This window comes from Cinclus cinclus, chromosome 2, assembly GCF_963662255.1.
Source record: "Cinclus cinclus chromosome 2, bCinCin1.1, whole genome shotgun sequence".
In the NCBI taxonomy this organism is placed as follows: domain Eukaryota; kingdom Metazoa; phylum Chordata; class Aves; order Passeriformes; family Cinclidae; genus Cinclus; species Cinclus cinclus.
This window is the reverse complement of record NC_085047.1, coordinates 104,898,181-104,924,793: the sequence shown is the minus strand read 5'-3', so window position 1 is coordinate 104,924,793 and position 26,613 is coordinate 104,898,181. Positions and strand designations below refer to the sequence as shown.

Below are 26,613 nucleotides of genomic sequence, written 5' to 3'. Positions count from 1 at the left end.
TTTGGTAAAGAGTAGATTTTCTCAAAAAATTATGACCTGCTCATGCTCACAGTTTCCCAATGCTAACTTAAAAAACCTGGGTGGTGCTTGAACATGTAGAGAAAAGTGTTTACAATCACAGGATTAAGCTGTTAACTCATGTGATTCCAGGGCACCGTGTTAATAAATATATTGCCACAAGCTTCGTTCTCACAGCATAAATAATAATACAGGTGGCAACAGCTATTCCTAAGGGTATTACATATACCCTGCAATTAAAGTGTGAGCAAGGGGGAGGGAAAAAAATCATTAGTAGATCTGGTATCTGAAGCAAATGATGCTCACAAGGGGCTGAGAAGAAAGCCAATAGATGTGAAGCTTAAATTGAATGCCACCCTGGAGCTCCCTGCGTGCTGTGACACGGGGCTGTGCTGATGTGCAGTGGTGACGGTGAGGTGAGGAGAGGATGTCATCCCTGCTGCATTTTGTGCCCTTCTGGTGCAATGTGCTGCCTTCAAACAGAAATGCTGCTTTTGGAGATTTGTTGTCAGCAGGTTTTGGTACTCCATGGACAAGCTGTCTCTTCAGGAAGAGTTGCTACAGCTGTCGGCAACTTTGACTTCTCTGGAATAATTTTTTTTTTTCACAATTTTGACCAAGGTCTCCATGTCTACATGCAACTAATTGGCTTAACACATATGAGCCACACAAAGCAGTTTTTTACCTGAGCCAGAAGCCATAGAGATGATTCCTTGAATATGCAGTGAGTGTCTGGCAAGGTTACCAAGAATGGACAACACACCTTTTTCATAATAATTTCCATCCAACCATTTTGCAAAGGGCTGTGGGAGCTGCTGCGACTTTTTCTTCACCTGTGCAGCTCAAAGTCACTGACTTCCAATTCAGTGCTGATTGGTGTCACAGGGCCAGAGCCCGGGGTCCTTCCCCCATCAGGAGCCCAAGGCTTTCACTGGGAAGCTGTGAAAGAATAAAGGTCTTGTGATGCAGCTGAGGGTCTCCAACTGTGAATTTGTTGGTCTGAAAACAGTAGGTGAGGAAAACACATTTCAGGGCATATGAAATACATGAGAACATTAAAATCTAAAGAGAAACTTAGAGAAATCACCATTTTTTCCATAAATATGGTTGGAATTTATGATGATATTTACCATATTTGAGCTCTCCTTTAAAGATACTGATATTTTTAAAGGTATCCAATATGCTTTTCTTCCAAGGAGACCCCAGAAAGAATGGATGACCAAGGGCAAGTCTCTGGATCCAAGTTCCTGAACCTTCTAAATCAACCTCAATTTATTCTTAAATACACAGAATAAACATGCCTAGAAGATACAGCAAGTCCCTTCTGTTTCCAAAGTGACAGCAAACAAATTCTACTGATATCTACATGCATTTGGTTTCCTACAAGCACTGATGAAAACAAGAGTTTTCATGGCATCCTACATCATTTAGACATTCCTAAAGAATGTGAAGTTTGTGAAGAATATTGAGTTCTGCATAGCTTTTAGGTTAGTCAAAGAGCTCTCAGTGACAGAAAATTGACTTTTATTTCAACCAGAATGTGAATACAAACCTGATTTGCTTTTTCCTACCAAATCATTCCGTTGAATCACATGGGGTTTCACCTGGCCTCACTTCTCTTTGGATCCAGACCGCACTTCTCAGCCTGTAAATGAGAAGGTGCCTAAGTCCTTACTGTTGTAAAAAAAACAATCCTGCAGGTCAGAATCCACCTGTTTCAAAGGTCTTGAAGACTCCTTTATCCATTGAATTCTTTGTTCTCCCACAAAAAAAATCCCCCTTTTTTATGGGATAAGGAATTGAAGTGAGTGTAAATAATGGCCCCTTTATTCTGCAGGAGGATATGTACTGCTCCTCTTCTGAGTGATGGGTCCACAGGAAACCTCTGGCACAGAAAGTTTTAAAAATCAGAAGCCATGTTTAGCTTTAGAAACCTCATGGACACCCAGAGCCCTTCAGACATTTTGGTAATACTAGAACACAAACAAAACGTGAAACAAAATAAAGCCAAACCGTCCTTTCTAGTTCTCGTTCAAAGAGAAGAAAACAGGTATTTTCCCCAGCACTGCTATACAAAACACATGATAGCACATCCTCTGCTGAAGGACCCAACCAGGCTTCTCAAATAGCCCCTGGCTCACCTAAGAGCCCAGTCTTTATCAGCTCCCTGGGTTTTTAACACAAAGGCATTCACACAAATGTGCTTTCACTCCCCTTTTACGGAATGAGAAAACACCATTTACTGGAGGAATGAAAGGTGCTGTGTTAGGGTTACAAAACAGGAACAATAATTTAGTTAAATCCAACGTCTTTTGTTTAAAATTAGTTTTCTGTGTCTCCATAATATTGTTTTTAAATTTCAAGAATGGAAACAATAGGTGAGTTTTGTAAGTGACAAGCAATTTTCAAGGTTTGATAAAAAACTAAAAAACAAGAAAGTACATTGATTCCAAACAATAATTTACAACCAGTGACTTCAAGATTTTATAATCCGTGCATATGAATGGAAATACCTGTCTGTAGAAGTTTTTAAGAACTGTATGTTAAGGTGAAATCTTAAAACATACAATCCTTCGTTTTATTTTATTTTTTAATTGAAAACTTCAAATCAGCATTCCAACAAGTTGCACCTGTTGGAATTGCTGAGCCAATTTATAGGCAAATTGATTATTTTTTTTTTCCATTAAGACAAAAACCCTTTGAATTTGGAAGGAAGACTACCAGACTGTTAATACTTTTCTACAGTGTCATGCACACCCAACGCCCCAGCTATCCATGTCCTTCAGGAGCATAACTAGTGTTAGCACAGACATTTGTAAGAATCTCCATTCTTAATTATTTTTAAGAACTGCAGATTTTCTTCATTTTTTTCTTCCCACTTAAATCTCCTTGACAAATCTAGTCTGTGCCTGATTTGGGTGCCTTGGTAGAAACTCTTCCATCTATTCAGCTCTACACGCTTTGCTGTGTGTGATGGATTGTCCTCAGTGCAGTTTGGGAGATCTCTGGTTGTCAGTGGTGTAAACCTGGGACACAGCAGGTTCATTCACACCTCAGCACTTAAACAGCACAGTTTATATCCATAACACATCCCCTTCCCGCAGTGCACGACAGACTACTCTGAATGTTGCATTAAAGGAGATGCAGAATGTCAAACAGATAAACAGGGATGCTGTAACAGAATAGATCCTTTAGCTATCTGAGCAGCAGTCAGCCTTGACTGATAGCAATGATGCTCCATGTAAAGGGGCCAACACCAAAAGAAGCCATGAGAAGCACTGACAGACAGCCGCTGAAGCCAATTTTCTCCATGCATCCATGGGCATCAGCCCGTTCCCAGGAAAAATGCCCATTCCTTTCTGTGAAATGCCGATTTTTCTTTACAAAAAAAACCACTTTTTAAAATCTCTATGAGATAGTGGGTGCCCCTAAATGACAGCCAGATGCAATGATGCCCACAGCTGTAGAAAACAGTAATAATAAATATGGTTTTAAGGTTAGATTTTTTGAGTGGAATAGTCCAACCAAGCTTCACAGACAGTTTGCTCTCTTCCCTCTATTACTCTGTTTCACTTCAGCCGTGCGTCTGGATTAAATCACCCTGATTTGACGGACAACATCTCCTGAGCAGTGAAATGCCAGACCAGCACCGATTGACGCCCTTCCCCGGACCATTCTGATTCCTGCTCTGCCCCTGTGCGGCTGCATTTACTGAAACAGAGCACAGCACCACATGAAGGTCACAGCGGAGATAGTCAGACAGGGTGCAGCACTGTCCTTTGCTCATCGAACGCTCATTTGAATTTTTAATGGATTTGCTTCTCAGCAGCGTTCACACCCCTTCTGCAGGGAGCAGAACGATCGCATTTCAGCGGTGCGAGTGCCTGCGAGCATCCCGGGCCGAAGGTTGCCCAGGGAGGAGCTGAGGTAGCCCAGCTGTTGCATCCACACACACGGACACTCCTCACACCCCACCTGCACAGCCGGGGGGCTAAGCAGTCGATACCAGGAGGTTTATTTGCCCAAGTACAGCTAAACAACGGAAACCATTTGCAGGCAAGCCCTTCTGTTATTCATTTAAAGGAACCACCCGGAGCATTTTAGATAAATACATTTGAGAAAACAATGCTCTTGCTCATGGATATTCCACGAGCAGGAGAAGAGAATACGTTTGACAAATAAATTATTTGTTATGAAACCTTTGCTCAGTTCTAGTCAGCACATACAAAAGAAAATAACACAGAAGGTATAACATTAAATAAGCCTATGATCACATTTTTTAATTTTTTTTAGGCCACTGCACCCTAATGCATGAACAATTTCACGGAGTTTATTCTAAGGCTTACTGTGAGAAATCTACTTGGAATTTTATCCAAGGATTTTCTAGGGTTGGAAGATCCATATTTCACTCCATCACCAAACCTCCTGTAAGATGCAGTCATAGAGGGCTGTAGGACACAGAGCTCCACCCAGTTCTTCTTACATTTAGATAAAACATTTGCATTAGGTGAAAAGAGGTCTCCCAGAAAATGAGTGGTCCTGATTTAAATCCACGCAAGGAAATCCACCTCCTTGCAGAAATATCACTGCAGTCAGCAGGGACAGCTAGAGCTTGTAGAGGTGTGGGGAGGCAGAGATCCTGGGAAAAGGTCATACATGGAAATGGGAGGGAGAGGAAAAAATGTGAAAGGCGGGAGCCTCCTGAGTAAATCTAAAGACTAGAAAAGGCGTGGATGGGATGGGATGGGATGGGATGGGATGGGATGGGATGGGATGGGATGGGATGGGATGGGATGGGATGGGATGGGATGGGATGGGATGGATGGAAGCTGGCAGGATAGAGAGAGACAGTATTGATGTCATCCCAGTTTCAACCAGCAAACTGCCAGCCCTGACAGGATTTCATGAAGCCAAGCATTTAGGAACAAAAAAGAAAAAACAAACAAACCAAACGAAAAAGAGAGCTGTGATGTGTCGATAAGGTCAGGGACCTGGGCCAGCAAAGGACACACACACCTCTGTCCCCAAAGGCAAACCTGAGGCACAAAGGAGAGGCAGACACATGGTCTCCGGGAGGGAGAGCTGGCTGTGGAGGGGTTGTACTGCCAAGCTGTGTGCCCAGATCTGTGTGCCCAGATCTGTGTTTTCAAATTATTTCCACGAGTACTGGTTTGGTGGCTAGGCTCAAGGAATAAGTAAGTTAAATACAGTAATCCAACGGAGTTATGGTGGGTGACAACATTACTCAGAGACATCACTGCAGACCTGTTCTATCTCACGGCTGTGCAAGAAAGGGTTGACCCAAAAATGAGCTGGGAATGCTTCTGGAGAATGGACGAGAGAAGTTTTACATTACCAGATATGGGAAAACAGCAGAAGAGAAGGATGAGACATGTTCACCTAAATTAACTGCTGTCCTCTGTCTGTAGTGAAACCTGTGTTAACAGAAGAGTAAACTAATTTATTAAAAAATAATGACAACTGAATTAAAAATAATTGAGAAAATACTATTTAAAAATATTTTTAAGTATTTTAAAAATTATTTTTAAAGTGGGTTATGGAATATGGCCCAGATTTTGCCTACACATAGACATGGGCTAAATCTGAAATGTATTAATAATTTTTCTGGAGTCACCACCACTGCTGATGTCAAACTTCTGCCCAGATGCCAGCTATTACTGAAGTTGCTCCCTGAGCTTGCACTGACACCAAACTGAGTGACAAAAGCTGGGGCTACTTTCACAGGCAGAAGGAAGTAGCACTGCAAGTCGCCAGACTGTCCAGCTAACTGTGACCTGCACTGACACCTGGCGCACACAGCTCTCCCAACTCAACCCATGGGCAGGTGCTGCAGCCTCACGTCCAGGGGAATAGGCTGAAAACTGGTGAAAATGGCGATGTGAGTCCAAAAAATGCAATACTCGCAAAATGAGTTCTCTTGGATGTCAATTCAATCGTGAAGTCTAACATCATTTTGCGAGGAGATTTTGGTGCGGTGCCCTAGTGATAGCTGCTGGGTATGGATTAGCCAGTGTTTAAATTGTCAATCTTCAGTGATGGGATGTTATCTTACCTGAAATGAGAAGGTTGTGAAACCATTGAACCTTGAGGTGTATTCAGGTGACCAGTGACTTGTCAAAGCCCCAGGGGACACAAAGAGATGCTGGTTCTCCCCCAGCTGTCTGATCGTGGCTATAGGGGATGAGCAGCTGTTCTGAGATCCCGCATGACTGTCACTAGGGTATTAGCCAAATTTTTAAAGTGTTTCACAAGACTCTAGCAGAAGAATTGAATAGTTCCGGTGGTTGCAATCAAAGGCAACCACCCATCTCCACAGCACAGGGCTGAACTGTGCAAAGTCAAGGCTGTGTCCAGAAAAGGTTTCAGAACAGTACTGTCCACAAAGCTGAAAAATATATTGTGAATATGGATTGAGATAAAACGCTGTGGGGCTCACGGGGAATCATGTGCCAGTTCATGACATCAAAACGGCATCATACATTTCTCCACTACCTGGAACCAAGGCATCCCTCCTTCCCTAATGCCGAGCCTGTACTGCTTTTATTCACAGGACCATAGTCCTGAACACTTGGCGGGGGGGAGAGAGGGGGCTGTGCTGGGGGGAGGAATGAGACGAAACCACTGTGGTCTCATGAAGACCAATGGTCTCCTGTGTTTCACCCTCTGCGCGCTCGGGTGTGGGGCTCTTCAGACTCTGACGTTCCCTGCGGCTGACCCTGGGTTACCCAAGAGCTGTGGCTCCCGCAGCACAGAGCCAGGGGGAGCAAGGGACCAGGGCGCCATACACCTCGAGGAACGGGGAGGAAACTACGGCGAAGAGCTGAGAGGGCAGGCAAAGAAAATACAGTTTCTGTACCTTCCTACGGACCGCTTCTACACAAGCCTTTTTTTCCGCTTAAAGTAGACAGCGATAAATCAAATTGTGATATCTATAGATAGAGATAAATCGGGATTTTAAGTAGTTGTTATCGTTTTCTTCTCCATTGCAAAGAGAGCAAAAAATAAACAACAACCAGCCTGTGTAAAAGCCTGGGGATAGGCTCCGTCCGCCGCTGCGGCTCCACCCATGCGCAGGGCTGGCAGGGAGCGGGAACCCACCGGAGGGGGTCCCGACTTCAGCAGCTTGTAACGAGGGTTGTGGGATGCGCCGGGGATGGGATGGGTACAAACTGCTCACGGACTAAAAGCTGCCGTGTGCTCAGTCGGTGGGTCACAACCTTGTGTCGCCGGTGGCCGCCGCAGTGAGGGCAAATCCTCCCCAGCCGAGGAAGATGCTGTTCCCTGCGAGGTGAACACGATTTCTCACCTAGTCTTGAACCGATCCTGCACATTTCCAGCCACTACGTCTGAAACAGAGCTTAGCCCTGTCTCCGCCCTTAGATCAAGCACCTTTCCCCAAGGCTGACAGCGAACTGCCATTTTGTAGCCACGTACCCTCGCAGGGATGATTTCGGGGGACGGGGGGGAGGGGGGGGGAGGGGGAGGGGGAGCGGTCCCAACGACGGGGCTCCGCGTAACGCGAAGGAAAGAGGAACAGGGAAAAACAGTGCCAAGCTCAAACCCCGTTGCGAACGCCGTCCCCGGGCCGCCTGGGCAGGTCCGGGAAGAAGGGTGTTCGCTGGTGCTGCAGCCGCCCCGGGCAGCCGTCGGGCGGTGGTGCCGGACGGCCGCGGTCTCCCCGCCCCGCTGCGCGGCCAGGCGGAGCAGCGCGGAGAGCAGCGGCTCTGCCCCGCGCTTCCAAGAGAAGCAGGGAGGGCATCGCTCCCGCCGGGGCCGCCCGCTCGGAGGGGAAACGGCGAGAGGCACCCCGGGCCGGGCCGGACCGGGCCGGAGAGCCCCAGAGGGTGCAGTACCCTCGCCCCTGCGGTGGGAATGGGTGTTTGCAGAGAGGGCGGCCGGCCGGCAGCGCCGGTCCCGGCATCGTCAGAGCTCCGACCGCTCCTTCCCGGCAGGGCCCGAGCAGAACCGGCCGCGGGTAGGTGCGGAGGCCGGTCCCTGGGAAGAAACTCATCGCGGAGGCCCCCGAGTGCGAGGAGTAGGAGCCGATATTGCTCTGGCAGCGGCAGCCGAGGGTGTTAATGTAGGCTGGCTGGAGTGAAAAAGAGGCAAATATTTCCGTTTGTGCCCTCCTGCCTCTCTCAGCACCGGCTGTCAGTCCCCGGGCTTGTTATCCGTACAAGGTATCAGTTTGTTTGGCTGAGCTCAGCAAGGTTTTCTTCTCCGAGCGGAACTATAATTGCTATAATTCTACTGTATCATTTGGATCATTGCAGTATTGTTGTTTTCTCTCTCTCGTTCTCTCCCTGTAACACTGCCATAACGCGCTCCAGTGTTAAATTAGCAGGTTGCAGGGGGAAGGGAAGAAAAGAAGGCGAGGGAGAGACCACAAATGACTAAAAGTTTGTTTAAAAAAAATAAATAAAGCAACAAAGTGACTTGGCAGAGGAGATCTCCTATCGCAAAGCATTTTGCCTGCGAACGAGAGTACTGCGGGCCCGCCCCGCACCCTGGGCCGGCTGGGGCCGCGTTTCCCTCCGGCAGGGTCTGCCGGCAGGGGAGCTGGAAAGCGGGGCAGGGGAGGCCCCCCGTCCAGACCCAGGCACAGGGACCGGAGAGGGAAAGGAGTGAGAACAAACTGCGGACGGCTGGAAGGCCGCAGCAGGGCTCCCTGCGCTCCGCCCGTCCTCGACAGCCTCGAGCTCGCTCCCCCCGCAGCCCCGGCTCGCACCGCCGGCAGCTACCGGAGGGTCTCGGCGCTGCTGAAGCCCTCGCAGATGCCGCGCCGGAGGTCCCCCGTGCCCTCCGGCTGTCGGCTGTGCCGCGGTGGGTCCGTGTCCCCCCGTCGCGAGCAGGCAGCGCGGCGGCTCTGCCCGTCCCTGCTCCGCCGCTCTCAGTGTTGCGGCTCGCCCGCACCGGCTCGGCCGGCGCCCGGCGAGACAGCGAAGGGAAGGCAGTTGTGGGCCGGCTTCCCCGGCTGCAGGAGCGCCGCTCCTGGCTCGGTCGTACCCGAGGCCCCGCGGAGCTTCTCCCGGGCAAGCCCGGTGGGAAAGTCCCGGTGGAGCCACCCGGCACCGCCAGGGCGAGAGCAAGAGGCGGCACCCCCTCTGCTCGCCGAACTTCGCCAAGGGCACCCTTGGGTCTTCCCTTCTTTTTTTTTTTTTATTATTCTTTTGTTTGTTTGTTAGTTGTTTTAGGATCTGGGGTGGATCTTTTTTAGTTACTGGCTTAATTAATTAATTGCCACTCGTGCCGGGGATGGCACCGACGGCAAACGGCAGCTTTAGGTACCCGGTCCAGGAGCGCCTGCCAAGCCGGGCCGGGCTGGGGCCGCCCCGCTCTGGATGGCAGAGCCTGCCGGCCGCTCACGTCGGGGCTGGCATGGCCCCGGTCTGCGGATCACGGGGAAACGAGGAGGGATGAATGAGGGGTAGGATCCCCGGGGAGCAGCGCTTCCAGGGAGAGGACGACTCTGGGCATAACGTTTGCCCCCCGCACGCACCTTTAGAACTTGGAAACGTGTGCGTGCGCGCACACGGGCGTGGACACTGCCAGAGCGGCGGTGACCCACGCCAGCACGGACACAAGCACTTCCTTATCTTTTCTCTTAATTCTGTCTGGTTAATTGGGAGACGTCCGTTCCGCACGGGAATTGTGGCACGAGCAGGAAAATGGGGCGGTCTCCGCTTCGGTGCTCGGGGCTGGGCATCACTCGAAAGAGAGGACTAGGTCACTATTTGTAGCGACCGGGAGCAATTTCTTCGACGTGTTTGTGCTTGCGAGAGTCCGGGAATCAGGAGCGCGCACGTGAACAGGGACAGGCAGCTGTACCGTGCCCATCAAAAGCGAGCCCAAACCGACCAGACAGGGAGCCCGAACTTGTGACCGCCCAACAGCGAAAGGATAGGGAGAGAGTATTAAAAACAGACAGAGATCTTCCGGGCCGAAGCGGCGTGGAAGGCGCCAGCAGAAGGGAGACACGAGTGCGGAGAAAGGCGGAGGCTGTCAGGGCAGGGAGGGGGGGCTGCCGGACAGCACCGCACCGGGCTGCGCACCCTGGCCGGCGCGGGGGAAGCTCTTCCCGGCTCCCGCGCTCCGCTGGCTCGGGCCCCGCCGCGCCGTCACAGACAGCCCCGAGCGCCGTCGCCGCATTTCAAACACCGGCGGCGAGCGCGGCGAGCGCGCGGCCCTGCGCAGCACCGCGCGGGGCGGGCGGGCGGGAGCCGCCCGCGGGAAAACACGGCGCGGATTCCCCCGCGCCGCCCACGCCATCCCGCCCGGGAATTGCCGGGGGCTAGCGAAGGTGGGGGGGGGGGGGGAGCGTGGAGCGGGCCGCCGTCGGGGCGGGGGAGTGGGGACGGGGCGAGGCGTGCCACGGGAACTCCGCCGCCGCCCGTCCCGGACGCCCCCGACGGCTCCCCCGAGAGGGTCCCCGCCGGCCGCCGCCCCCACGGAGCGGGGGCGGAGCGCGGCGGGAGGGGCGGGGCGGGGCGGGGGGCAGCGCGGCGACTCGGGGCGGGCGCCGATCCGGGGCGGTCCGAGCCGGGCTTTGCCGGGCGCCGTCTGTCGGCGGCCGCCCGGCCTCCGGCGGGAGCCAATCAGGGGGCGGCTGCCCGCACGTGGAGCCGAGGGGACTCAAGAGCGCCGCGGCCGCCGCTCACTCCCCCCGTGACGGGCGTCCCGGCGGCACCGGGCAGCGCCGCGGGGGCGTCCGCACCGCCGCTCCCGCCCCGGCCCCGCGGCTCGGCCCCGCTGCCGCCGCCATGAGCGGCCCCTACCCGGAGGAGAGCTGCGCCGAGCGCCCCGAGTGCAAAAGTAAATCGCCAACTTTGCTGTCCTCCTACTGCATCGACAGTATCCTGGGCCGGCGGAGCCCCTGCAAGGTGCGGCTGCTCGGTACCGCGCCCGCCCTGCCCGCCATCGCCGCCCGTCCCGACACTGACAAGGCCGCGCAAGGTAAGCCCCGCCGTCCCGTCCCGCTCGTCCCGTTCCTTTTCCCCGGCGTCGGGCAGGCCCGGCTGTCCCCCTTTCCCTGCGCAGCCTGCAGATCGGCCCCGGCCGCGCTCCCCGCCTGCACCTCATGGCCAGGCGCCGCCTCGGAGCTGCGGTCGCTGTTATCCCGTTACCGTGCTCGTTAGCAGCTGCCGCGCTGCCAGGAAGCGCGGCCGGAGCCGTGCCGGGAATTCGTCACAATTCTTTCCCTGGGGGTCGGGTATCGGCGCTTTAGGCTGCTCTCGCTTTCGATATAGGTGTAATTTTTAAAGCCGACATAATTTGGTGCGAGAGGTGATCCGTCTGTGTGTGTGGGGAAAAGCCTCGCCCGTCCGCAGTAAACCTGTAACGGGTTTCGGCGAGCGAGCCGGCGCCGCGCCCGGCAGGAGCCCGGGCGGCGATAACGGGCCCCGGCAGCCGCCGCCCCCGGCCCCAAGTTGGGAGCAGCCCCCTCCGGAGCCGTGGGGAGCCCGGATGGGCAGCTTCCCATGGGCGGCCTCGCTCCCGCTTTTCCCGGCGTACACCGGCGGGCGGGATTCTTTCCTCCAAAGCTAAAACCAGATTGGAAGTGGCGGGGGGAAGATTATAGGAGAAGGGAACGAAACAAAACAAAACAAAAAAAGCCAGCGGAGGAATCCGGGTCTGCCTGGCGGGCGCAGTGGGACCAGGGCTGCCCCCCCCCGTGTGCGATAGGGTCCGGCGCTGACCGCTGTCGGAGACGTGCCGGAGCAGGCCCAGGGCTGCCGGAGCCCCCGCAGCCTGTCCCGGCCCTGAGCGGGGCGCTGGGCCGGGCTCAGCGGCCGGGTGGAATTTCTTCCCAGGCTGGGAGCAGCGGCGCGGGCCCGGGCCGGCCCGAGGGACGGGGTAGCGGGTGGAAACTGGTGCATGAAGGATGGTTAAGGGACTGGGCTCTTGCCTTGGGCTCTATTCGCGCAGCTCCTACTGACCGTGTCTCTCCTTCTCTTTTCCTTTCTTTCTTTCCTCTGCACCCTTCTGCCCGCTCCGTCCGTCTGCTGCGGCCGTCTCCGCCATTTCCATGACTCAGGGTCCCCTAAGGGCAGTCCCCCCTTCGAGCCAGCCGAGTTGCACCTTCCCCCCAAACTGCGCCGGCTGTACGGGCCCGGCGGGGGCCGGCTGCTGCCGCCGCGGGCGGCGGGGCCGCGGGGAGACCGGCCGGAGGGGCGCCCGGAGGGGGGCGCGGGGCCCGTGCCCGCCGCCGCCCCGTGGGACACTCTGAAGATCAGCCAGGCGCCCCAGGTCAGCATCAGCCGCAGCAAAAGCTACCGTGAAAACGCGCCCTTCGTGGCGCCGCCGCCCGCCCGGGACGAGCTGGGCAGCCCCGCCGCGCACGTCGAGGAACGGCCGGGCCCTGCTGCGCCGGCCGCGGACGAGGAAGAAGAGGAAGAGGACGAAGAGATGCTGGAGGAGGAGGAGGACGAGGAGGAAGAGGAGCTGGAGGACGACGAGGAGGAGGAATTGCTGGGCGAGGACGGCGGGGGGCTGCTGAAAGATGCCCGCCGGGGCGCCACCGCGGCCCCCGGGGCGGAGGGCGGGGATCTGTCCCCCAAGGAGGAGCTGCTGCTGCACCCCGAGGACGGCGAGGGCAAGGACGGCGAGGAGAGCGTCTGCCTCTCGGCCGGCAGCGACTCCGAGGAGGGGCTGCTCAAGAGGAAGCAGCGCCGCTATCGTACCACCTTCACTAGCTACCAGCTGGAGGAGCTGGAGAGGGCCTTCCAGAAAACCCACTACCCCGACGTCTTCACCAGGTACCGGCGCCGGGGTCCCGGCCGAGCGCAGAGTGAGCGAATCCCGGGGGGGCGGGACGGGGCCGCAGTGTGCTTCACCCCCGCCTCCAAACCGCCCCGGCGGCGATTTCCTGCCTCGGGCACCCCCGGGCTGGGGGGAGACGGGGAACAGGGCTGGGTTCAGGGGGCACCCAGGGCCGGCAGAGCCCGGGCAGGCCCGCCTGAAGGCCGCCGCCGGGGGCTAATTTTATCCGCTGCCGGCCGCGCCGGGATCGGTTACGCGCTGCTCGTGGGCTGGAGCCCGGCCCGGGGAAGCCCCGGCCGCAGCAGAGATCAAAGCGTCGCTGCCTAAAAATACCGGCCCGGCACGTCGGGGCCTCTCGGTGCCCGGAATTGCCCCCAAGGAGCCCGTCGGGGCCCAGCCCAGCTCTGTCCCTACTTTCGGGGGCATTTTCCCGTTGAAAATGGGACCTCGGTGGTGGCGCTTCTGGCCAGCGGCTCCCCTGCGGGAAGCGCAGGAGAGAGGCAAAGCTGCCAGCCCCTTTCCCCGCGCTGACCGAAAATTGCAGCTACCCCGTCCCGCCTTAAGGCTAGAAGGGGATCGAGTCCCCAGAGTCGCACTTTTCGATCACGAAGACCCTGCGGGTTTCTCGTTTGCTTTGCCCGGGGGAGGAGGGTCGGGGGCGGTGTTGGAACAGAAATGTTCACGGGGGCTTTTTTCTTTTTCCCCTGGACCTCGGAGCCGCTTATCGCCTGCGGGCCTCACCTCGGGGCGCCGCCTGGCCCCGGACCCGGGAGCGGCTGACCGGGCATATGGACATACCGCACTTTTTTCGTTGGTGTCTTTTTATGGCTTTGGGTTTTGCTCCAGGGCTTTTCACGCCCTGAAGGCGCGGGGCTCCGGCCGGGGCAGGGTCCCATTTATGCTGGGAATGCTCCTCTCTGGGACACGGAGCTGATGAGCCATTTTCCAGTGCCTTAGTGTTTTCCGATTTGCCTTAATTGTGGCAATGTGAAGCTTCCCGGCTGCTGTCCCTTAAACGGGAGCTGCGGCTGAAACCGGCCGAATTTGGGGAGCGGCGGGGAGGGGATGCCAAAACCCTGGAGTCCCGAGAGGCGCCCAGCTCGGCGGCCCGGAGCCGGGCCGAGGGCGGAGACAGGCGGTGCTCGCCCGCGGCCCGGCCCCGCTCGCTTCGGGCACCGGGATTTTGGGCGCGGGCGACTCGAGGTGCCCCGGGCTGACGGTGGCGTCTGTGTCTCCCCCAGGGAGGAGCTGGCCATGAGGCTCGATCTGACAGAAGCCCGAGTGCAGGTGAGTGGCAGCGGCGGGACTGGGACCGGCGCGTCCCTCGGCAGAGCTCAGGGGAAGGGTGGCCCGACCTTCCTCGGCGGCGCCCCCGGCCCCGCCAGGGCCGAGCCCTCGGTTGGCGAATTCCCGTGTGATTAAAACTCGGGGCTCCCGTTTCGGTTGTTAGAAACCCGCTCGGCCGCAAGTCGGGTATTTGGCTGTCATCAAATCTCCAATCGGGCTTCATAAAAGCCCACTTAGTGCTAGAACAAACAGGGCCATTTGAAGGCGAAATGTTGTTTGATTTCCTCTCTGCCTGCACAAGGAGCTGGCTAATGCTATTTGATTTCCCATTTTTGATAGCAATAAGCCTGCATTGATCTAATAGTGAGTGAGTGCAATGCTATTAAAGGTGTTTGCCGCCCCATACCAGAGTGCATTTCCCAAGCCGGGTCTCATAACCAAAGAGACGATAAACATTGGGATGCCCTGATTGCCAACAGAAAACAGATGTCTCTGGGTTTGAAGCTGAGCAAATCACTTTACAGTTAAAATCGGGAGCTGATAAAGCATAATAAATTCCATATGGCTCATTTAATACACAACAGCTTCTTGCATTAGAGGGGCTAATGATGAGATTTGTCCCCTCCTTTCTGTTGACACATTTCTCCATTGTCAAACAGAGATGTGACAGCAAATCAGTATTTTCAGCTCAGGGGAACAAGTCGTGGGAAAGTTAAATAACTTTTTTTAACAGAAAGACACCCCCTTTCTTTCTCCTCTATTCATGGCAGAAGATGTAATTAAGTGAATATGAATTATGAGAGTCCCTTCGTTTACCTTTGGGTGTACTCAGACTTATTAATTCAATAAGGGGGAATTGTAGTGAGGACAGCTTGCTAATTGAGTTTTAGCGAGGAGAGACGCTCCCTCCGTGCCAGGCTGTTGCCTTCTGCACGAACATAATGCCTCTTCGTCGTGGGTACCCAGACAGGCGTGCGGGGAGATCAATTCCCGCTGAACAACTGTACGGAGAGACTCGTAGCGCTGCTGCCTTCCTGCCTTCCGGGAAAGAATAGTCTCATACTGACTTACAAAGCCGCGCGTAACAGGAAAAACTCTGCCCACACCTGCCCGAAAAGATTTACAAACGTCTGTTTCTCAAAGTCTGTGTCTCTATGTGCGCATGATGGCCGCAGACTCGGTTATTAAGGGAATGTTTTCTTTTACTTTGAAATGCGTTTATTTTCCTCTACCTCTCTCCTGCTTTAAGCAGTTTTATTTCACGATTTTTGCTCTGTGGGAGGGGTAAAAGAGAGAAAGGACAGTAGTGCTATGGCATCCTAACTAACTTTCATAATATAGATCTTAAAAGGGCAGCCTTGAAATCTGTATTTGCTGCGTTGGTTGCCTCACAAATTATTTCTTCGTTTCAGACGTCAGTGAAATTACTTTTTTCCCCCCCTCTTTAAATCTGAAGGAAAAAATGTCTAGGATCTCCAAATGATGTAATTTGTAAATATGCCTTTTAACGAAAACAAAAAAAAAAAAAGTCGCGGTGTGGGTGTGAGTGCGGAATAATTCCCGCATAGTTCCCCTGGGAAATCGTACTGCCGCTGCTCCAGCGCAGGGAAAGCGCTGCGGGAGCCGCCTCCCGCTCCGCTTTCTGCCCGCACCGCCAGCCTGCGCGAAGCTGTGCGGGGGTGTTGAACTGCTGCGCCCCTCCGGCAGCCAGCGCCCGCGGCACGCTCCGGGGTGTCACCGCCAGCCGCGTGTCGGCCCCCGGCGTGGGTCGGCACAGCCCGGGGCACCGGCACGCGTGGGCCGGTGCGGGGCTCCTGAAGGGGCTCGGCGCTCCGAGGGCGCGGGCAGGCGTATTAAAACCGGTTTTTCTTTTGGCTTTCAGGTATGGTTCCAGAACCGTAGGGCTAAGTGGCGGAAGAGGGAAAAGGCTGGGGCTCAGACACACCCCCCAGGTTTGCCTTTCCCTGGTCCCCTGTCAGCAACTCACCCCCTCAGTCCATACCTTGATGCTAGTCCTTTCCCTCCTCATCACCCAGCTCTAGACTCCGCCTGGACCGCCGCAGCCGCCGCGGCCGCCGCCTTCCCCAGCCTGCCGCCGCCGCCCCCCGGCTCCGCGGCGCTGCCCCCCGGCGGGACCCCGCTCGGCCTCGGCACCTTCCTGGGCGCGGCCGTGTTCCGCCACCCCGCCTTCATCAGCCCCGCCTTCGGCAGGTACCGCCCGCGCCCCCGACGCCGCCACCGGGGGGTCCTGGGGGGCTCCGGGAGGGATCGCGGCCCCACGCGGGACCCGCCGCGCGCGGCAGCCCCGGCGTTCGAACTTGGAGCGCCTCGCAGCCGGCGCCGATTGGGCGCCGCGGCGGTCACGTGCTTCCGCCGCGGCCGCTCATTGGGTGGGGGCGGCTCCCCCGCGCGGCCGCGGGTTCCCCGTGGGGGCGGCCGGGCCGCGGCGGTCGCGGGAGCCCAGCGGGCCCCCGAGGGACAGGCCCCACCGAGTGCGGTGCTCCCACGCAGGAACTAAACCCTTGCGGGTTTTCCTACGTGTACGCGTGGCCTCTGCTTTGCTCGGGGCGGGGGGTTGCTGGTATTTGGCCATTCGGGACGAACAGAAGCCGCGACCTGCCGGGCGCCGTGAGCCACTCCGGCCACGGGGGAACCGTCACGGACGGATTTTTAGCCGCGGGCGTGAGTGGGGCTGAGCAGCTTCCGCAGGTTCGCGTCGGGACGAGCTCCCGCGGGAGCCGCAGGGCAGTGCGGGCAGAGCCGGGCGGCTCCGGCAGCGCTGCTCGGGGAGCCGAGGCAGGCGGAGCGCGGACAGCTCCGGGAACGGGGGGAGCGAGCGCTGCCTGCCCAGGACCGCGGGGTTCCCCCCGCGCATCCCCCATCCCACCGGCTGCAGCCACCTGCCGCTGCCGCCCTGACTGCGGCAAGTCGGGAAGGACCAGGCTCAGCGATGTTTTTTGGGGGTTTTTTGGGGTTTTTTTTTTGTTTTGTTTTTTTTTTTCTTCCCCGAAAAAATCTTCTTCCCTCCCTCCGTGGGGTATTTCCAGCGAGTCTCTGTCCCCCCGCGTCCGCGCTTGTCGGGAAGGGGGCGAGCGGGGCCATGCGGGGCCGGCGGACCCCGGCGCGGCGGTGACAGCGGTCTCTGCTTCCCTTTGCAGGCTCTTTTCCACCATGTCCCCCCTGGGCAGCGCCTCCAGCGCCGCGGCCCTGCTGCGGCAGCCGGCTCCGGCCGCCGAGGGCGCGGTGGGCTCGGCGGGGCTGGGGGACCCGGCCAGTGCCGCCGCCGACCGGCGGGCATCCAGCATCGCCGCCCTGCGGCTGAAGGCCAAGGAACACGCCGCCCAGCTCACCCAGCTCAACATCCTCCCCGGGAGCAGTACGGGGAAAGAGGTGTGCTAAGGCACGGCTGCCGTCCGCGGGGTGCGGGTTAGGTTTTTTTAGGGGGGAGAGAAAAAAGTGAGGGAGAGGAGAGTAAACACGCGAGTCAATAAAGGTCACCTCAGACAGCAGCAATCAAGACCAAACGGGGGGAAAAATAATAATGAGTTTTTTTTAAAAAAAGAGGACCAGCAGCTGAGACTGTAGTAGGTTCTCAAGTTAGGATCTTGGAGAAAGTGAATGCCTCTCATATCAGCACTCACACGAGTGAAACCACACTTAAAACCTCCTGAATAAGTAACTCCTTGGCTGGTACATTTCTTAAATGTACGACGTGTCCATTTCCTCTGTGAACATTGGGGGGGAAGTAGAAAAAAAAAAAAGAAAAAAATCCCTAATAAAAGTTACTATATATTAGCGTTTCGTACACTAAATATTTTTCCTTCTGTTTATCTGGCAAGAAAAAAAAGAGAAATAGAATTGTAATTAAGAAAGTAAAAAAAACAAAAAACAAACAATAGAGAAGCTAAGAGAGGGGGGAAAGCTACCCACATCTTCTTAAAATAACATCCTAGGATGTTAAGTTGGTCAATTAGAAGCGCTGGAGAACTATTTTACATGTTGCAATGAGCTGCATATGCTAACCAAGGATGCTGCCAGTGCAGACTGAAAGTAAATTTGATGCTGTAAGATAACCAGTGCACTTAGGGGAAAGGGTATATCTTTTTCTTGTTATATTCTTTATCATTACACCAACCAAGGTTTTTATATCAAACCAAAGGGAAATACACTGCTAGAATATGGACTGTTTAAGTCACTAAACTGTGATTATTGATTCTGTACATACCATTGTTATAAAAAAGAACAGAGCTTTGTATATTTGAAAAGTTATAAAACAATTGCACTCAGTGTAGTGTTGTAAAAGTTTGTCATTCTGTAGATTCTTACTGTGTTGTAGATATAATAGGGTTCCTAGACAAATATTTATGTACAAACTCTTTATTTAACTTATTAACTGTAGCGGTTTCTGAAACCCTCAAGAGGCGATGGTACAGTACTTTTTTTGTGTAATGTCGTTATTGTTAACACTTTTCCTTGCTATCCGGTGGAGAAGTGCCACGTTCAGAAAATAAACAAAAATATATGTTTAACAAAAAAAAAAAAAAAAAAAAAAAAAAAAAAAGAAAAGAAAAAAAGGGATCAAGAGAAAAAGCAAAAAGCCCGGTCCTTGCGGAGGCTGCGGGGCCGAGCCCGGGCCCCGCCCGCGGGCTCGGGGTGCGCGGAGCTCCGGGCCGGGGCTGGGGGCGGCGGGGAGCGAGGAGCCGGCAGCCCCGCATGCGAGGGGATCTGCGGATCGCGAGGTCGGGCGGGCACCCACGGCCGTGCCCGTCCCAGCTCTGTCGGGGGCACCGCGGCGTGTCCCCCCAGCTCCCCAGCACGGGGTGCTCTGGGGTCGTCTCTTGGTTCCAGAGACCCCACGCCGCGGGAGCCGCCCCACGCTCCCCGGCACCGCCGGGCGGGGACGGGGCGGCCCGGGGTCCGCCGCTGTCGAAAGTCGGGGTCGGAAATCTGGAATTTTGGGGAACGCTTGTCCGCCCCCGCACCTTTGGGGTCACAGAAGTTTCTCTTCGCCTGCCCCTTCGTTCTTCTCGAGGCGAACTTCCGATTCTTCCCTCTTCCCTTATTACCCCCCGGGAGGCTTTCTTCCTCGTTTTTTTTTTTTTCTTCTTAATTATTGTTGTTTTTTCCTTTTTTTTTTTTTTTTTTTTTTTTTTGGGCACAGCGCTTCCGTCCTCCTCTTCCATTGAGCAGGGAGCAGGAAATGCGGGAGACCCCGCGGCCGCACTGCCCGCCGCCCTTCCCCAGCCCGGATGATTCCTGGTTCCCCACCCGCGACCAAGCCCCGGGCTCTGGAGCGCTGGGGCCGGGGTTCATTTTTTGGGGGTGATTTGGTCTAATCGCGGCAGCGCTCCACAACGGCGGTCGTGGCCGGAGAAGAGACCACGGGCACGCCGAGGGGGTCCGGCCCCGTCTCCGGGAGCCGCCGGCCGGGAAGCGCCGCTGGAGCGAGCGGCGCCCGTGGGGAGCCCGCCGCGACCCTTCCCCGCGGCTCCCTTCTGCACTCACGGCATTTCATATCCCACACCCCCAACCCCGCCCGCCCCCAGCCGTATTTTTGAGCCCTGAAAACCCACACTAGGCGAAGAAAAAAAAAAATATGGGAAAAATAAGGCTTGTTCCTTGGACGTTATTAACAGTGCAGCCTGAAATATACATTTTTACCTCAAAGAAAAGGGAATCATTATCAAGCCATTAGGCATTAAGAAATGTCATTCAGTCATTTTTATTCATTCTGCTGAAATCTTCGTAAAAGCCCGAATCATACTTCTGCAAGCAGCAATTTTGTTAATCCAGGGGGTTATTACTCTGGTCCCTTATTAGGATCTATACTGCTGCCAAGCAATCCTATAACCTTCTCAAAAGAAGTTTACCTCCGTGTTATAAAACCAGTAGTGGTATTTATACTGTGCAATAATTAGTGTATTACCTGAATCCACTAACAGGTTCATTTTATCTCCGCACAAAACCCCTAGTCTGCTTATAGAAAGCTTGTGCCTCCTTTGGTGCTGTTAAAGTGGTGAAAGAGTGAATGAAGGCTGGTAGCACTTTCTCCTTTCGCCGTGCCTTAATTCCCATCTCTTTTTGCTCTCATCCAATTAGTGCAGTGTATTAAGCGGTTTATCATCTCATAGTCAGCTATTGAGAGAAACAAGGCGAACACTTTGCAATAGAGCCTGCTCTCCTTTGACACCCTCAGGTACTTACATATTCCACTGTGCTATGAATAATAGAGGAAGAATAGAGCGCTAATTCCCTCATCAAAGAATGCCTTGTCTGCTGCTTTGCTCAACAACACCATTCTGATCAAAAGAAAAGCAATAAAGCTTAGCATAACAAAACGAAACCTACTTATTAGCTTAGTGGTTAAATTAATGCAGAGCCGCTGCTATTCAAAACCAAGGTTTGAAAACAGCCTCCAACAACCTGATAATGCTGCCTTCGGGATGAAGGAATTTTAATCTGAAATTTGAAGCTGGCACAGATGAGTTAATCTATTAAACTGCTATAAGGAGGCTGAGGGAGAACTATTCAGTTAAGGCGCATTTAAGGTGCCCTGCAGAAGACGGGGATGGATTCGAAGGGGAAGATGTGCTCCGCTTCGGCCTTAGAAAGATGCCTTTGGCGGCGAAAAGAGGGATTTTGGCACAGCAGCAACCGTGTTTGCGGATGGGAATTCTTTTTCATATCGCATATGTCATCAACGAAACCTGGCCACCGGCTCCATATATCAACACTCCTCTTCCCCAACTGCAAATAAACACAAATAAACACAAACCTCAATTTTAACAGCACGGGGTGGGGGAGGGGGATACGAGGAGGAAAAGGAAGGGGAGGCGATTCAGGCCAGACCAGCCTCAGGATGCAAACCTCCGAAACTTCAGTCTTTCCCAAATTATTTACAGCGCAGCATTTACCAGGTCCATTTAATATTAAATGCTATAAAGATGATTTTGCGTTTCCCAGCCTTTCTGAGGGGCCAAGACGAGGCACGGTGCCCAGAGCTGATTAGAGAGGGAGAGGAGAGGAAAAAAAAATCCGGTTTACTCCTTGCCAAGACTTCAGCTCTGATCTGACCAGCTTTGCTGAGAGGAATCAAAAAAAGCCTCCATTCGGGGTAAAAGCCTCATTTCCCATCCTCAACCCCCCCCCCGGACTGCTGGCTGGGGTGGTGGGGGCTCTGGGCTGTGCTGCTCGGGCTCCTCTGCCTGGGTGTCTGGGGGGAACAGCCCCTCGCAGGGCCACTCACTCTGTGCTGCTGCACCCTACACAGTCATTCCACAACACTCTCATTTAATCTAAACATCCCTAAACTTGCAAATTAACAGGCTCTTCAGCTGTAATTATACAGATACATACAAGTGCCACAGGGTCAGGTTATGCCACATCTATCCATTTTATTTGTATACCTAATGTTTGGAGGAGAAGGTCAGGCTTTTCACTTTCCTAAGGCATTCTATCCAGTTAATATCAGTAATATCTTCATAGTCCTAATTGGGCCGGACACAAAAAAAATCTAAAAATCCCTGCGTGAAATTACAACAAACCAGAATCTTTTGAAGTTCTGCAACTTCAATATGTCATGTTGGCAGCATCACCTTCTTTCCAAGACAAGACTCCAAATGAAGTCTGTTTTGCAGCATTAACCCAACTAAACATATTGGGAAGTATTGATAGCTCACCAGGGTGGGGCAACACCTGCACAAGACCAGAGATGCACAGGTTCCATTTCTCACCGCAGGGACTCCATGTGAGCAGAAATGAAAGGGTTTAGTTCCACAAGTTGCTAGGGGAAGATGGGCATTTAGGGATATTCAAACTGACACTACCCATACTGACACACAGCCTTTTCCAAATACCACTCTGGGGGCAAATGAATGTCATAAAATACTCTGAACACAAACAGACACGTGTATCCCTACAGTGTCCATGCTGATCCTCTTACTTTTTATTCAAGCTCCCTATTTTAACAGGTGTTAGTCCTAAAAATAGACACAGAAGCAATTCTGTAAGACCAGGAAAAATTCAGAGCATATGGCCTAGCATGGACTATATTCAACCATCAGATCACAGAATCAAATTCTCTTTTACTAGAAAACTTTATTTTTTTTTCCTTCAAGTGTGAACAAACTTTACATTTTATACTGTTTAAGATTTAAAAGCAATTTTTTATAAACTTACATTATCACATTGCAAACTTAACGGTAAACACAGTACAATATTTTGTGTACAAAAGCATGTACCAAATTTATTCTCTTGTCATATCTATTTGTCACTTTATTAGAAGTAAATGAAAAATACAATTTGTCTGTAAAAACTGTAAAACCTCCAACACAGTAATTATTACAGAACAGTAACTATGATTTGCTGCTTTCCATTCCCCTGTTAATGGTTACAATACCATCCCAAAAATATTTTTCCCTATCGATTGCTTACTTTCAAATACTTTGAAATGAAACACATTTATATCTTCTGTACGTGTGAAATGGGTTTTGTTCATCCTTCTTGGTCTTTACATCCACACAGAAATTTTCAATGTGGCAAAATACTGTGCTTAAAGATGCTTGGAAAGGATCCTAATAAAAAAATGGTCCCTATTTTTAGCACCTCCAGGTTTCAGTCATTCTTTAACGAATTTCAAAGTAAAGTGTCCCTACCTCTGTTCAGAAGGTAATAGGACATTTATATGCATTTAGGTTTAGTATTGTTTTTAATTGGTATGTTTATGATCAGGAAAAAGATAAACCGTGAAAAGGCAAAACATTAGTGCTCCTACTGAGACCTCTACTAACCTCTCTTCCTGAGAGCACCTCTAGTAAATACCCTGGAGCAAAGTCTAGGATCACTTACATTCCAGCAACTCTCACTGGGAATTATCCAATTAAAGCAGCAATTCCCCCACCCCCTTTTCCCTCATAGGTCTAAATACACAACAAAAAAATATTGCAAACATCAACTACTCCATATTTTAATAACCCTGGTTTCTCAATGAAGAAAATAAAGGAAGATGGAAACAGGATGTATGATTCTCGTAGATCTGAAGTATTCAAGGTGTTTTTATTATTATTTTATTCCCATTTTTCCTCCTCCAAAGAGACAAGATTATTAAAACATCATTGTACATACTGAAATAGAGTATTGCTGAAGAGATCATTACTGATAAACAAGGCACTAGCCTTCCTCCATTTTTAATCAATCACTGTCTTTCATTACTGGACTCTCCCACAGATCTTCCTATACTGATGGTGAAGAGTTTGCCAAGGTTCACTTCTGAGTAGGCACTCATGGACAGGCATTTGTCTACAGTGCTCTTCAGTCTTTTGTAGGCCTCAGAGACTTCCCTCCTGAGTGGCTTCTTCCTCAAATACTCTAGAAGAACAAAGGGGAAAAACCCAAAAAACAGAGAGGGATTAAATGACCACAAAAAGACAGGATTTTTGCATTCATTAGACTGTGAAACAAGGTATTTTAAAACGAGGTGAATGCTGCAGTTAGCAAAGAACACATTTGTGGCAAACTCTCCCACGTTCTGTTGCATTCCCTGCCTTTCCTGTATGAGCTGGTGAGAGGCCATGGCGAACCTTGGCCAAGGCTCCCTCAGCCCCACTAGCACAGGAGCAAGGGGAAAACTGGCAAGAGCCACCCTTAATCCAGTTTAGCTGGACTGAAATGGGGGTTCACTAAGCCACAGCAGAGAAAGGGAGCAATAGCTGGGTGTCTCTGAAAGGATCTCATGTAACAGGGCAGGTGCCTTAACTTGGTGAGAACTATCCAGAGTCCCAAGGGGTTAGAAGTAGGGACAGATTTTGCTCCAGGGTGGCTTCAGAATTGAAGGAGATCACAGTTCACATTCAACTCATGTTCCTCATCCCTGCTGTTAATACTGGCACAGCCCGGGGCAGACTTATCACCAGTCCTGTGTGTTCTCAAATGCACCTTGTGTGCAGGATGGGAATCGCGATCCTCAGCACCATGGAGGCACTGGAAAGAAAAGGGAAGTAGTACAAACAAGGGGAATTCCATGCTACTTTACCCTAAAACAGAAAGAAGATGGCCAGTACCTCAACCACGAGATGTCAGGTTCACCTGACACAGGAATGAAGAGGCTCCCAATGCCTGATAAGAGATGTCTGGAGGACATTTACTCACCTGTACCTTTATGTGTGTGTAAGGTCAGGTGTGTGCATGAGTCTGCACATATTTCAGCACCACAGACCAAGCTGTTCTATTTCTGTTTGTATGTGTGGTTGTTTTTTGTTGTTTTTTTTTTTTTTTGGCTGTTGTTTTCCTTTTTGGTTAGATTTTATGCCATTAAAAAAAAAAAAAAACAAACCCAAGGGATTTTGTTTGGGTGACTGTACAGCTTTTCCTTTATAAAAGCTGTAGACAAAGACTAAAAGAGCAAAATATTCCACTACTCTATTATACAGCAATGCCAAGTGGATGCAGATCTGGCATAGTTGTGCTCATACTTTCCAACCAACTCCACATTCTAGAAACACCAAATCCTACCCAAAAGCCTGCTCCTGCAATTACACCTTGGAACACTGGAGACCACATACACCCCAAAACAAGGTGCCCTGCCAGACATCTTCCCTGCTTTTAGACTGGAGGGACTCCAAGTGCAGCAGAACTAGAAGAGCACAGCACAGGTACTTACAGGTAGGTGCAGGGTAAAGCATCTGTCTTGTGAGCAACCAACACCATCCTTCTATTGCTCATTAGCTTTGCCTGAAAGCTGTTGCCTGACACTTCGCAGCCCTCCTCGTCCTTTGAATAGGCAATAGAGGAGCCTCCATCACCTCTCAAAATAGCTTTTACTCTACAGCACAAGTTAAGAAGAAAAACCAATTGTTTCTAAAAACAGTGGAATTTATTTAATAAAAGGTTTTCATGGAGAAGGACACTCTGTTTTTTTGAGTCTATGTATAAGGGATGAAATGATTCATTTTTTTTGACAACTCACCTCTGTGCTATGACTGAGATGAAGGTGTCCCATCAGACACACCTTCATCTCAGCAGCCAAGTCAAGGACTGCTACATGAGGAGATGGGAGGCACAGAAAAAGCTATTGTAATTTTGAGGTTTGTGAATTTCTCCTCCATGAGGATTCACAAATATTTCTAGGGAGCCTCAGATGTTGTAATATGATCTTAGCAGACTAGCTCTAGATACAATACAAACAGCAATGTTTTACTTAGAAATTGCCACCTGCTTAGGTTTTCAGTGTTATTCACAAAGTTCCACTGAAGTCAACTCCTCTGCATGAAGCTATCAACTCTTTAAAAATTAAATTAACAATGCCTGAATAAGTGAATATGTTGATTAAAAGCTCTTTGATAAGCACCTTTCATGCATTGTTGTGAAGAACTTATGTATTGTGCTGTCACATTCAGTTTTGTGTCTGGGCAGTAAGCAGAGGAAGATGCATTGTTGAAGATACCAAATTTTACTGTTACATAGACAGTAATGACATAAAGTCTATTAACAGAATTGAATTTTCCTTAAACTACAACTCCAATACAATAAAAGCTTGATTATGTGAATCTGCTCATGAATAGGCTGAAGTCACTACAGCAAAACACATTTAATGATGCTGAAACTATTTATATATAGGGTTAAATTAAACAAACCTTGAAAATTGTCTTAACCACATCCATAAAAACACTAATCCCACTTTGCCGCAAACTGAGCTCTCACTTGTCTATATATTTTCAAGATTAATGACACAGTAATTGGGTTCACTTGCAACTGCTCACGTTAGCCAAACCATGCTCTTTATACCAAGAAACTCTGGAAAATACCATCCTTATACCTCAAAACTAGGCCAAAGGAGTTTAAAGCTTCCTGGAGCTCAGGAGGAACCAAGGTAAAATACATCAATGTGAACAGCTGGCACATGTGAACAGAGCAGGAAGGCACATTAATCATTAGAACATTGAGGCAAACAATACACCAGGGCTGAAAGTAGGGAACAGAAATACAGGTCCGTATACAATTTAGGCTTCAGGGTTCCAGCCATCCCACTAACAGAGCTCCCAGCTCCCCTCAACATTAAATCTAAACTCCAATTATACACAATAACCTTTCTGACAGTATGCTTCAAACATTTCTTAGATGCAATTACCCTTGTAGAGGCAGGCAGGAAAGGGTGGACTGAAAAAAAAAAAGGAGAAATATGAGGGGCCTCGTTGAAGTAATGAGGCCAATTTTAAGTTTCAATTATAAGAGAATGGGAGCCGGGAGGAGAGGTGGGCAGGGCTGTGTCTGCAGCACCGTGCATTTGAATGACACAAGTGCATCTGATGACTGGGGAGAAGAGATTTAAAGAACTGTAGTAATACAGAGCAGGGGAAGATGAGAGAGGACACAGCTCCTGATGTGTTTACCTCCTTTGCTGATGGGATATTGACTTTTCCCACCAGGTTGGTTAGAAAGGGGACTATTTACGCTGCCACACAGCAGAGTAAGAATGACAACCAGCATCACTCTGTGCTCCTCTGAGTAAAAGAAAACTGTGACCGTTGTATA

At 51.8% G+C, this 26,613-nt stretch overlaps 2 protein-coding genes across 3 annotated transcripts in view; one reads left to right on the top strand and one right to left on the bottom strand.

The window, feature by feature from the left end:
• Positions 1–10,799: 10,799 nt before the first annotated feature.
• On the top strand, positions 10,800–17,680 carry ARX (aristaless related homeobox). The gene is made up of 5 exons (XM_062515160.1): positions 10,800–10,992; positions 12,074–12,794; positions 14,040–14,085; positions 15,968–16,296; positions 17,244–17,680. Exons 1-5 carry the CDS (start codon positions 10,800–10,802, stop codon positions 17,482–17,484), a joined length of 1,530 nt encoding a protein of 509 aa, XP_062371144.1. The 3' UTR covers positions 17,485–17,680.
• Positions 17,681–23,249: 5,569 nt separating this feature from the next.
• Positions 23,250–26,613, bottom strand: part of POLA1 (DNA polymerase alpha 1, catalytic subunit) — a 184,703-nt gene continuing 181,339 nt past the window's right edge. For both annotated transcript variants that reach the window (XM_062488096.1, XM_062488097.1), the window contains one exon: positions 23,250–23,451. In XM_062488096.1, the coding sequence (XP_062344080.1) occupies positions 23,279–23,451 (173 nt within the window). In that variant the 3' untranslated portion in view covers positions 23,250–23,278. The remainder of the gene's footprint in view (positions 23,452–26,613) is intronic.

What these genes read in the sequence shown, in the direction of transcription:
- ARX (XM_062515160.1), top strand. Translation starts at nt 10,800, where the DNA reads ATGAGCGGCCCCTACCCGGAGGAGAGCTGCGCCGAGCGCCCCGAGTGC. An exon ending in CACTGACAAGGCCGCGCAAG is followed by an intron (nt 10,993 to 12,073) that starts GTAAGCCCCGCC and finishes TCCATGACTCAG; the next exon opens with GGTCCCCTAAGGGCAGTCCC. An exon ending in TGACAGAAGCCCGAGTGCAG is followed by an intron (nt 14,086 to 15,967) that starts GTGAGTGGCAGC and finishes TTTGGCTTTCAG; the next exon opens with GTATGGTTCCAGAACCGTAG.